The 12,608-nt window shown below is 38.0% G+C and overlaps 1 protein-coding gene across 1 annotated transcript; it reads right to left on the bottom strand.

The window, feature by feature from the left end:
* Positions 1 to 1,312: 1,312 nt before the first annotated feature.
* On the bottom strand, positions 1,313 to 12,608 carry Rab2 (RAS oncogene family member Rab2). Its single transcript, XM_073957200.1, has 4 exons — positions 12,338 to 12,608; positions 8,802 to 9,117; positions 8,542 to 8,722; positions 1,313 to 2,486 (listed from the first exon to the last, which is right to left on the bottom strand). The coding sequence occupies exons 1-4, from the start codon at positions 12,381 to 12,383 to the stop codon at positions 2,388 to 2,390; spliced, it is 642 nt and encodes a 213-aa protein (XP_073813301.1). The 5' UTR covers positions 12,384 to 12,608; the 3' UTR covers positions 1,313 to 2,387.

Raw genomic sequence — 12,608 nt, 5'->3', positions numbered from 1 at the left:
TTATTCACAGTTAAGGGCTGAGTATTACCTATCGGCGGCTAATTATTTTCTACTTGCTTTATTAATTATAGCGGTTTGCGATGTGCAATAATGCGGAAAAATCGTTTCTATTAATTTTGTTCCGCTCGACATGAAACTATAAATTAAAATAAGGCAATAACAGGCTGACTTCATAAGTGCAGTCAAAAGACATCGTCGCAACTTCATAAATGCAGCATGTCTTTTTATTGACATCGTCGCGACTTCATAAATGTTACGCGACACATCACACTGCGCAGCAATTGCCGAATTTGTGCAGTGTTTTCAAGTGGACTGCACACCAATTGGCATTGTGTTGCCACACATATTTACTTCATCTTTTTATGATATTGTCATTTTTTGCAATGTAAATACTGTATTTATGAAGTCAGTCACAATTTTTAAATTTGTGGGGTAATGGTAATATGCTTCATTCTACATTCAATACCATGGTAGAGCAAGAAAAGGTAGCAGCAATACCCAGCTGACTGAACCGGGTTGTAACGTTAGTGTCAAATTTCATATGACATTTTATACATTCATTTCTATTTCGATGTACATTAGGGACATATATTTTTTGAGAAAAAAAAAATATATCATTCGGAAAAAACCATTTCCCAGAAAGACTTCTTCATATCAATGATATGTAACCTCCTCCAAGTTCAAACGATAAGCCGCGCAGTAAATCACCGCTTGTAGAGGCGATACAACGTTTGTTAATATGTGAGGTATTTTGTTAAAATTTAAAAAATAAAGCCCTAATAAACATGTGCTTCTTTGATTTCTAAAACAAAACATTGAAACAGCTTCTCCTTTTTCTATGTATTTCCAGCGACCCCAAACTTTTCTGCAAGAATTCTACTTTCTGCGAGAATTTATGCATTTAGTGGAATGATGTGGAAGCATAAAAATTGAAAATGTAACGAATTTTCATTCATGTTTTCCAAAATATTCAACCAAATGTGAAAAATTATTAGTTTTTTAAATTCCAATAATTTATAGACATTTCCTTGTTTTGTTTACAAATACAACTGGCAGTAACGTTACAAACAAAAACAAATTCCTTTGTGGTTGTTGTTCGAGTTGTATTTGTTGTAGTATTAACTTTACCTTGTATTTGTTCTACCATGATTCAATACTATATTCTGGGTTCTATGGTATCTTAGTTATCAATACTAATGACCAACAGGGTTTTTTCCATATCTAGATGCACATCACCTACAGGAGGATGTACATGCAGCACCGCCCTGTTCGCTCTCTGATAACAACAAACACGACTTCAAAACACATTTAATGAAATCTTTTCTGTCGGTTTTTTTTATTCAAAACATCAAAATAATTTATAAATTGTTGTTTTTTGTTTGTTTTTTATTATTAAAACTACAATTAATTATGCACAAATATTTATTACATACATACAAATTATGTACGTTTTTATATAAGTAATTGTGTATATGTATATTATAAATGTGTGTTGTATATATAAATTATAGGCTTACAAAAAAAAAACTATTTTTTATGATACGATATTAAAATATAAAAAACACAATATATGAGAGGAGTTTGTAAATAAATTAAAATATAGGGATAAAAATTGCAACAAAACAATACCAATTAATCAACATAATATAACTGGCTTGTATAGAAATAAATGTTGTACCACAAACAAACGAAAAAAAAAAATATAAAATTAAAAGCCCACAAAACAAAAAGCAAGAAATATTTAATAAGAATTGTAAAAAAATAGTTATTTGCTGTTGTTCTTTTGTTTTTGTAATGACGTAAAAAAGAAGCAATTTATTTTTCTGAAATTATTTATTTGAAACTGTCTTTAATACATATCGTTATCAATTATTTTTTACTTTATGTCTCTTTTCATTACAAATATTTGGTATTTTTTTAGTTTTAATGTAATAATTGTGTTTGGTTTCGGCTCTTAATTTAATTGTTGTTGTTGTTGTTTTTTTAACTTTAAGCAATAAATTTGATGAGTTTTTTTTTAGTCTCCTAGGAAAAGGAATTTATCTCATCGATTTATCGCTGCTGTCCATGGAATAAAACAGTTTGATTTAGCTTATTTTTCATTCAATTCATATTTTTTCGGCTAAGTTTTTGCTTTAATTTTTTTATTTTTTTTTTTAATAAGGAAAGAAAAATATATGTAGTTGAAGTAAATATATATCTTTTATTAGCTTTTATTTTATGATTCCTTTCTTCTCTTTAAGTTTATCTTCTCAATGATTTTGTTTTGTGTAAAAAATAATTACGAAGAGTGTTCTATAGTTAGAGTTAGTTTTATGTCGGGCTCTTGTTAAAAAGTTGTTAGAAGTTTATACGGGAGGATAGGAAGGGGGACAATTAAGAAACTTTTAACAACATCCGCTACTAGCTGACCCAGCTTGATTGCCCGAACCAGGCAGTGATGGATTTGTGGGGGAATGTTGTTGGCCGATTTTGATGCCATTGGCCTGGAATGAGAAAAGGAAGAAAATATATCAGTAACAACAAAATGTCCCACTTAAAAAAAAAACGAATAAATTTTCACTCAACATTGTTGACAGAATTAAAACTTTTTATGAATTGAAACTTTAAACTATGGACAGGTCCGACTAAACCCATTTCCCCAAAAATTATGTACATATTTGGGGGGTTTGCAGAATTGATCACGCACTTCTTGGAGGTATGAACTTGCCTACAAAACAGGTAAAAAAGTATCAGTATATAGTATAGCGAATTGAAACTTTCATCTATGGACAAATCGAATATCGGCTATACAACCAAAATCCTTTTCCTCAAAAATTATATATTTAGGACCAAATCCTTTTCCTCAAAAATTATATATTTAGGACCAAATCGATTATCGTCTTTGAGAGTGCGATGGTGCGTGCGCACCATTTTAGGGAAAAGTTTTGAACTTTTGTGGGATAGGTATTCGAAGGATGGGACCGATATGGCCCATCTTCCATTTCAAACTAAGTCGCACTGTATACTTTTTACAGTCGCGTATATGCATCAGTATAAATAATATCCAAAACTGATAGACTCGTCATACTTTGGAAGCTCTCTCTCTAGATTATAAAGATCTTCTGAAATGCCTGGGTGGAGGAAGCCTTGTTCACTACATTGTGACGGGCTGCTCACGGCGATAACACCCAAGCAGGTAATCCATCTACAAAATCTTGTGCTGATGAACCTGTAAAATCTTTGTCTCCTCATGAAAGTGGCCAACGGACCGGTGTCGTGAAAAGACACTCAGTTCCGGTCATAAGTGCGACACTCTTATAGGTTTGAACATTCTTCCACAATGTATGGCAAACATATTCATACCACACTGGTGCCGCATAGCTTACCACAGACAGGCCTTTTGCTTTGTAAGAAGTCAACAAGGTTTCTTTGTCAGCACGCCAGGTACTGCTGGTCAGCGATTTGAGGATCTTGTTCCTCTGTCTGATAGCTGTGGTTTGCGCGGACGACTTCAACATGCTATAGAACATTACACCCAATATCTTCAAACACAAACATTGTTCCACAACATCCCATACGGGACAAGGGAGACTTCTCTCATATCAATGAGTGCACCCCGATTCATATTAGCTCAATGATATGGGACCTACAGTTTATCGCCGAGTCCGAACGGCGTGTCCTACGACACCACTTGTAGAGAAGTTATACATGGCTGAAATACTCAGGAAATGTCGCCAACATTACTGAGAGGTATTTTGTCACTGTTGAAATTTTGATGTTGCCTAGTCAGGGAATCGAACCCACGACCTTCTGCGTGCAAGGCGGGTGTGCATACCATTGCACCACGGTGGCACCCAATGTCTTCATTGACTAAAATATGCTGAGGGGAGCCACATTTCAGCAGTCTAGGTGGTGAACAATGACAAAGTCCGCATAGATTACGATCGTATGAAGAGGGTGGAATTTCAGAAAGGTAGCGGCTAAACAGTTCAGGGGATATTACCATGTCTTGGGGAGCTCACTGTTTCACTCTACGTGTCCTAAACTTCTTATGGCTGAATTCCATAAACGACTGGCGTGCACACATATAGGTGCCACGTATTCGAACGGCGACGATGAATACGCCGACGTAGTTGAAGACATGATGGAAGATGTTCTGCTTGTTGCAGAACCACGCATATCGCAGTATTCTTGGTGTTGGCTAAGGCCAGAGCAGCCTTCTCCCTACATCCATTACACCTCACCGCTGTTGAAATGTGGTGGATGGAGATCTGAACGGAACTGATCCATGGGCCGGGGTTCTTCTCTATTCCTATTGCCGCTACACGAACACGAACAAATAATTGTTGATGTAATGGGAGCTGGGAGATGTTCTGCTTGCTGCTGAACCACTCCTATAGCAGTAGTCTAGGAAGCGGCTAAGGCCAGAGAAAATGCACCTAATTTCCTACATCCATTACACCTCACCGGCCAAGCTTGAAACGTTGGATAGTCAACTATATGTGTGGACGCCAGTCGTACGTGGAATTCAGGAATAAGAAGTCCAAACCCCGTAGAGGGAAACAGGGAGTTCCCCAAGGTGGGGTGATATCTCCGGAACTGTTTAACCTCTACCTCTCCTGTATTCCACCCCCTCCAGACGGCATTGAGATCGTGACGTATGCGGATGATTGCACGATCCTGGCGTCGGGTACCTATCCTGATGACATCTGTGAGAGACTGAACAACTATTTAACCGATCTTACCACCTTTTTCCATTCGAAGAATATGCAGATTTCCGCCACAAAATCTACAGCCACTCTGTTCACCACATGGACAGCGCAGTTTGGACGTGAGTTGAATGTCGTGGTCGACGGTAGCAGAATTCCGACCACAAACTGCCCTAAAATTTTAGGGCCAGGGACTGTAGGAACAAGGTCCTCAAGTCCCTGGCCGGCAGCAATTGGGGTGCAGATAAAGAAACCTTGTTGGCCACGTATAACGCGATAGGTCGGTCTGTGGTAAGCTATGCGGCTCCAGTCTGGTCCCCGAGATTGTGTGATTCGAACTGAGAACAGCGACAGGGTGCCTCCTCAAATCTTCAGTGGACCATCTACATGAGGAGGCAAAAATTCTTCCTGTAAAGCAACACAATGAGATGCTTTCGTTGCAGTACCTGCTTGGATGTTATCGTGTGAGCCATCCCAATCACCATCTTGTGGGTAGGCCCGGCCCATTCAGGGAGATCAGGAAGGATATCGATGCTCTAAAGGGAGAGGTCCAACGATACAGGAGAGAACCCCTAGGACAACAAGCATATCAAGCAGGATTAAATAAGCAATTATAGTGTGAATAAAGTACTCGGAGTACATCCTCCATCTATCGCAGCTGAGGAGCGTCAGCTGCCACGACAAACCAGAGTAGTTTTGGCTCAACTACGATCGGGATACTGCAGTCGCCTAAATTCTTATTGGGCGGAAATCGACCGCGCCGTGCAAGACATATGCCCAGTATGCGGCATGGGCCCGCACGACACACAACACCTTTTTAACTGCCCCGCCAAACCTACCCATCTAACTCCAGTGGATCTGTGGCTACATCCCATCGAAGCAGCCACTTTTCTGGAACTGGAGATAGATCCAGAGCCAGATTGAACAGAGGAACGAACATATAAACATAACAAAAACACTGTTACAACAACAACAACCGATGTTGACCTGTGGTGGATGGGTATCTGACGAACGGGGGTTCTTCTCTATCCTGTCACGGAACAAAAGAGCTCTAAGCAGGCATTCTGGGATATATTACCGCTTCCCTGGTGAAAGAGACAAACACATAATTGTTGAGGTGACGTCCCCTGGTTAAAAATTCCCCTAGTAATGCGGGGCATAGAAGTGGCAACCATGGGATTCGAGCATATTTGCTTGCTAAAACAACAACAACGGACGGACGGACATGACTCTACCCCAAATTGTGGGAAATTCCTTACTTCATTGAGGCACCATGTAGTTACAAGGTTGAGGGTAGCAACCCAAACCTCTGATTTTCGTGTAGCTGAAAGGAAATTTCATGCCACCTTTACTTCTGCTTCATTCCGAAGTGAGATCAAATTTCTTAATTGAGAATACGGAACTAACAATTGGTTGTGAGGAACTCTCACAAAACAATTAAAACAGGGAACTGACAATGGGGTAAACAAGTTGGACGGGGAGCATAAGCGATCGAATCTTAAATCTTTCAACATAGTAGTCCGAACTAGTAAAATGTGGGCAGTGGTTAATTCGCTCTCGATCCCGGGGAAAATTCACTTCATTCAACTTTGGCAACGTGACGTTAACTGGTCCGAAGAGATGTAGGATTAATTTTCAACAATAACTTGACACTCCGAGGATTGAATTCTAAAGTAATGCTATTGGTCTGTTCCAGAACTGCAGGAAACTACTATTTTTAAATATTTTTTCCGATAAAATAATGAAAAAAGTGTTATCTTAGTAAAAAATAGTAGCATCGTGCAGGTTCTGGAACAGAGCATATAATTACTGGATAAGTCAGTTGTCGACAGTCCCCCAACCACTCATCTGAACTTATATTTGCAAACTTCAAGCTAACCTTTGCCTGAGGTTTGTTTTGTTGTGAAGAGCAATTTATTAAATTTTCTTGGCGTTGTCAAGTTTATGTAGATGTCCTAGACTGATGGTCAAAAGGCATAGACTATTTGGTGTACATGTGATTGACTCTCTTTCTTACTTCTCCTCTATTGACTCTACTATCCTGGTGGTTTACTGCAAGAGTCTAAAGTGGCTCTGGGGCTGGTCAGAACAGGCTTAGTACATTCTAGGAAAATAATCTCCTTCTTCTTAAAACAATCTACCACTCTTCTTTACAACTACTCATTCTTCTTATTCTTGTTTCTTTTGTCTTACCACTTCCCCCTTTCCTCCTTCCCATCTTTCCAACTTAATCCACAATTCTCTCCCACATAGCTCATCATATCATCATAAACAACCATCTGTAGGCTTACAGCACCATTCAGAACACAATCTGCAGTCATACAACATCATACAGCATCGTCCACATCAAGAAACACATCACACTCTCCACTACTCATAAACAGAACACAATCTGCAGTCATGCAACATCATACAGCATCGCCCACAGCAAGAAACACATCACACCCTCCACTACACATCAACAGCATCTGCACTCACACATCACCATATAGCTGCATCTAACATCATTCAGAATATCATCACCGTATGCACAAATCACCATATACCCATCAGAAACATATCACCACAATCCGCAGTCACGCAACATTATACAGCCTCGCTCACAGCACGAAACGCATCACACTTTCCACTACACATCTACACCATCTGCACTCACATATCACCACATAGCTGCATCCAACATCATCTCATTCATAGTCTACAATGAATCCTCTTTTCAACACCATCCATCCATCAAATCCATAACCGTTACATCATCATCATCTCTACAACACATACATTTCAATAGTCAGGATGATCACAATGGACCTCAAGGTCTCCGAGTGGAGTGGCTGCCTGCACGGCAGTTACGCATCCTAAACCTAACCTAACCTGTTGTCAACTTTATATTTTATCCGAACAAATTGACATCTATTTTTCCTAAAGTGTTAGTCTGGATGAGGCTTTGACAAGTACTTTTAAGCGAACTTTGTACTGAGTCAATATAAGAGCAAGGAGGCTGTACCATCCTCATGTGTTCGTCGAACCCTAAACACCAATTAGCAATAGGTTTGGAAACACCGCAATGTTAACCCAGATATGCCCATTGCTTGATCGTGATCATTATAAAAGTATTTTTATATTATTTTAGAAGCAAATGTGAAATAATAACAGTATGTTTATATGTTTTTCAATTTTTTCTTGAAAAAAATGGTTTTTGAGGCCTCTTTTGGACACAGGTTTTTATCATATAACTGGGAGTTATGGGGCACAAAACATTTGACATATAGTCCAAAGATACCTTTTTGGCATCTAGTTAACGTTTTTTCATAGTAGGCTCCACATCGTGTTTGTTTTCGTTATAAAACTACCCAATAATTAATCGGTCATAACGCTAATCATTGTTAAAACTAAGCGATAGGTAGCAACTTCGATGAACTAGACCTCAAAACTCAGAAATAGTAGCTCAAAATAATGGAATCACATAATATCCCAAGAGCTACAGATGTATACTTAGTATATAAAATAAACGGTACTTTGATAAACATAACATATCAAATTAGCAAGAATTTTGTGTGTCCTATATATAGGACGTTGGGCATATCTGGGTTAATGAACTTTTTTTTAGACATAAAGCTCCTATATGCATAAACTTTAGTTGGAGTTACAAAGCTCCATCTTGTTAAGAAAATAATTGTTCAATTCCTTTAGGAATTATATGATACTTTAGTGTCATTACCACCAGCATCCATTTGAATAATTTTGTATGATTCATTATTAAACTCCCATAGTTTCGCAACGATTTATACAAGTTCTTATGCCAGCTAAGCATTTCAAACCAACTAACTCCATTTTACACACATTTACATACCTCATTATTTATATCGAAAACACCCTCCTGGATTTTTTCATAAATTTCTTTGGCTGTATTGATAAACGCTTCTTCAACATTTGCAGCTGTGCGTGCTGAGGTTTCCATAAATACCAGACCATGTTCACGGGCAAATGCTTCACCTTCTTCTTTCTTAACCTCACGGCGTGATTCCAAATCACTTAAATAATAAAAAAAAAAAACATACATATTAAAATGGCAACATTAAAAAACAAACCAACAAATAAATCCATACGTACCTCTTATTTCCTATCAACATGATGACCATATTTGAATTTGAATGTTGTCGGGCATCTTCCAGCCAAGTTGTCAAATGATTAAATGTTTCACGTCGTGTTATATCGTATACCAGAAGTGCACCAGCGGCACCACGATAATATGAACGTGTTATTGATCTGAATGCCTCCTGACCGGCTGTATCCCAGATTTGCAATTTAATTTGTTTGCCATCGATGGTGATCATGCGTGCACCAAACTCCACGCCAATTGTTAGATCATGAACGGGCTGGAAACGTTTGTCGGTGAATTGCAGCAAAAGACATGATTTGCCAACACCTGAAATAAATATGAAAAAGAATATTTTTTTAAAGTATTTTCTAGTGCACATTGAATATATCACAGAGTACATGTGAATCACAGGTCATTATACACCTTGATAATGAAAACCTTCTGCATTATTAAATCTCTTATCTTGTCATTCGTAAAAGCAAATGAATCATGGGGGTATTGAATTTTAATTTGGACAACAACAACATATTTCGAAATAATATACGAACAAAGTTCATTCCCCAAAAATGCATATATTTTTTGGGGAAAAAGAACTTTGTTCAAATACTAGGTTTGTGGTTGTAGGCTGTCGGGACCCTAAGTAATACATACCTAAAAAATATCAAAGCGATCGAGGCAAGGCAGGCATTAACTCGAATTTTTTACACTTGTGGAGAAGATACCAATAGAAGTAGACCGATATAGTCCCATCTTCATGGGTTTGGAAGAAATATTACCATGTGTAATATTTGGACAAACCCACATACTGTCTTCGAGGGTTACTCTACACAAAGGCAATTAGCTTTCGACCAAAGAAAAGAAAATAAGCCCAGAATGGTTTTCTCTCAACGTTATGATGTCAAATAAATCCTCATAAAGAAGGTTAGTTAACCCTGCAAAAAGCTCTAATGCAAACAGACAGTTGTTTGGAACGGTGTCAACGATTCTTGCCCTATTGGAATTTAGACCCATCCCAAGCTTAGTTGAGGCAAAAGGGAGAGGTGATAAATTCAATCAAATAGGAGTTCCGCCCTTCACAAATTACACCAGGCTAGGTACCTGACTCCAAGATTGTAAAATCATCCGCATAGGTTACGATTTCAATGCCGTCTGGAGGGGCGGAATACAGGAAAGGAGATATCCATGTTTCACTCTACAGGGATTGGGCTTCTTGTTCCTGATTTCCATGTACGACTGGTGTCCACGCATATAATTGTTTATCCAAAGTTTCAAACTTGGCCGTAGGGTTGTCGTGGAGTGCTTGGGTATCAAAGGCTTTTGATAAGTCAAGCACCACCATCACTGTTCTATCACACGGCCTACTCTGGTTGAGTTCTCGACTACTATGTAAAGATGGCGTGCAGCGCTGTACGCAATCCGTGCTGATTATTGTTAACTGGATAGCTATTTCTGTCGCTGCTAAGGACTAAGGCCTCAAGGGTCTTTGCTACGGGCGACAAAAGCAAAATTATTTCAGTGGGGGACCACCCTGCGATGTCGGTAGGTAGCGACAGGTTGAGAACTTTAGTTTCAGCATGAGAATTCCATCAAGGTCCAACGTTTTGGATGATTTAGCGTTCCTGATGACATTCGCAACATCATCCATTGTGAATTGTGGTGGTTCATACTCAGCAGGAAGAGATCTTTCCCATGATTGATGAAATCGTGCGGTCTGCTGATGGAAATAATTATGGGGAGATGGTCTGATTCAGAAGAAACGACGGGTTGCCTGGTCGTTTCCGAGGATCGAATGCCACAACTCATTATGAGCATTAAAAGTCCCCCCAAGACCGGACGGTTATGACCCTCCAAAAGCATGCCAATGTTGAGTATATAGGCTGGAGTACAGCAATTCTACCTCGGTAGTTCCACACCTGACTGATACCCCCATAGATTCCATGTACGGGTCATTAGATCAAGGCTCAAGCTCTCTCTTCAGAAGCCATACTGTCGTCAGTAGGGAGACAAGACCCAACAATTAAAAAGGCTTTAATTCGGTGCGACTTTCAAAACATTCCAAGAACTCTAATATCTTGATGTTACATTGGATTCGTTTATGTTGACCGTTTTTAGTTGAGACGGCATCTAGCAATATATTTTTGCCAATGAAAGCTCGTTATATAGTTTCAAACAAAAAAAAAATAATAATAATATTAATAATAATAATAATAAAGTGATGCATACTTCCACTAAATGAATGTGAGGGATGTCTCTAAGCAACACCTGTCTCCTTACTTCACTCCGACGATGTCTACATTTTAAGAAAATTTGGTCTAGCAACAAAACCAAGTTGAACGTATCAACACACAAGAAGTCTATTAAAATCGGACTACTAATGAAAGCTAAACAGCTTAGAAAATGTAGAAAATGTTAATAATGCCATCTCCCTCGGAAATTAATCAAGTTACCGGTTCTACTACATTCTTTATCATTTTTCAGAGTAACTAAATTTTAGTTATATCAATGCTTAAACTACCAACATTGACAATGGACCTTAGAGGTCAACTAATTCCCTTCCCCCCAATTTGAGATAATTAAAAAAATCATAAAAATATGAAAGAAAATAAAATAACGACAAATTTACATAAAGAGACTCCCTTAGAAGTTAAATCTTCCCTTAGTACAAGTATGTGTACCCATTGCAATGACTCAAAATGCTTTGCTTGGGGATGAACTCACTAAAACAAAATCAAGGGGAAAAACAGCTGTTGGGGATACCATAATATGATGATGAAAAAGGAAACATGTTTGACTGACAACACCCACAAATAGCAAAGTTAAGGTACTACGGGTATGTTGATAAGGGCAGGTTTTATGACAAGCACAGGAAGGGGGTGGTTGGTATTGAAATTAACTTCCTATAGTGAGTTCCAGACAGGAACAATCATTAGCTGCAAGTGGTAACTAGTGGTAACTATGTACATTCAACTGTGATACAGGTAAATGTGTATGCAGTTCATAACAACAACATATAATGCCAGACTTTGTATTCCTGCTATGTATACACTCTTAAACAGTGGATATAGAACAACCATCAACCACCCCTCTACGTATACACCATTATATACGTCGTCATCATCGTCATCTGATACAACAACAAAAGCATCAACAATGGGGACAAACGGGGGCGCACTAGGAAATGCAGAGAGCTCTCTCAGGCAGCCAAACCAGCCATAGAAAAGAGTAAATACAAATGACCAAACAGCCAACAATGAAAAAATTATTGATTTTTCAACAATGACAGAATATTTGTAAACTCTAACAAAGAAAATCTCAAATTATTTATTACAGCCCAATAAAAGCAAGCTAAACATCAAAACAATGCAAGATTGAAAGTTTGTTATGCATAAAAATCCTTGACATTTTTCACTTCCATATGTTTCCAGTTAAGATTTCATAATTCTGCACAAATTACTCAGCCAACACACAATCAACAAAATTAAGTTTTTTTGGCAAATTTTTTTATTGTTGTTTTTCTTTTTTGTGAATTTTTCTTTCACTTTCTTACCTGTATCACCAATGATAATGTATTTGAATAAATATGCGTAAGACATTTTTGCTTTTTTTTCTTATTTTTCTGAGGAGCTAGATGAATAGAACTTTTACAAAACTATTCTATTAAATATTTATCACACAATATTCGCGATTTCTCGAAGAATTATACCACTACGCAATTCTCTTTTTTCTGTCTCTCTGTCTCTCTGTCCAACACCAGAGTACCAAGTTAATCTTAAAAAATGTCGGCGATGTCTCTAGAGTGAAAGCATAGCCTCGCTCCT

This window comes from Musca autumnalis, unplaced genomic scaffold (genome assembly GCF_047663935.1).
Source record: "Musca autumnalis isolate F117 unplaced genomic scaffold, ASM4766393v1 scaffold_5, whole genome shotgun sequence".
NCBI lineage: Eukaryota > Metazoa > Arthropoda > Insecta > Diptera > Muscidae > Musca > Musca autumnalis.
The sequence above is the reverse complement of the archived record's forward strand: the minus strand, read 5'-3'. Positions and strand labels throughout refer to the sequence as shown.

What these genes read in the sequence shown, in the direction of transcription:
- Rab2 (XM_073957200.1), bottom strand. Translation starts at nt 12,383, where the DNA reads ATGTCTTACGCATATTTATTCAAATACATTATCATTGGTGATACAG. An exon ending in ATGTTGATAGGAAATAAGAG is followed by an intron (nt 8,723 to 8,801) that starts GTACGTATGGAT and finishes TTATTATTTAAG; the next exon opens with TGATTTGGAATCACGCCGTG. An exon ending in TTTTCGATATAAATAATGAG is followed by an intron (nt 2,487 to 8,541) that starts GTATGTAAATGT and finishes TTCTCATTCCAG; the next exon opens with GCCAATGGCATCAAAATCGG.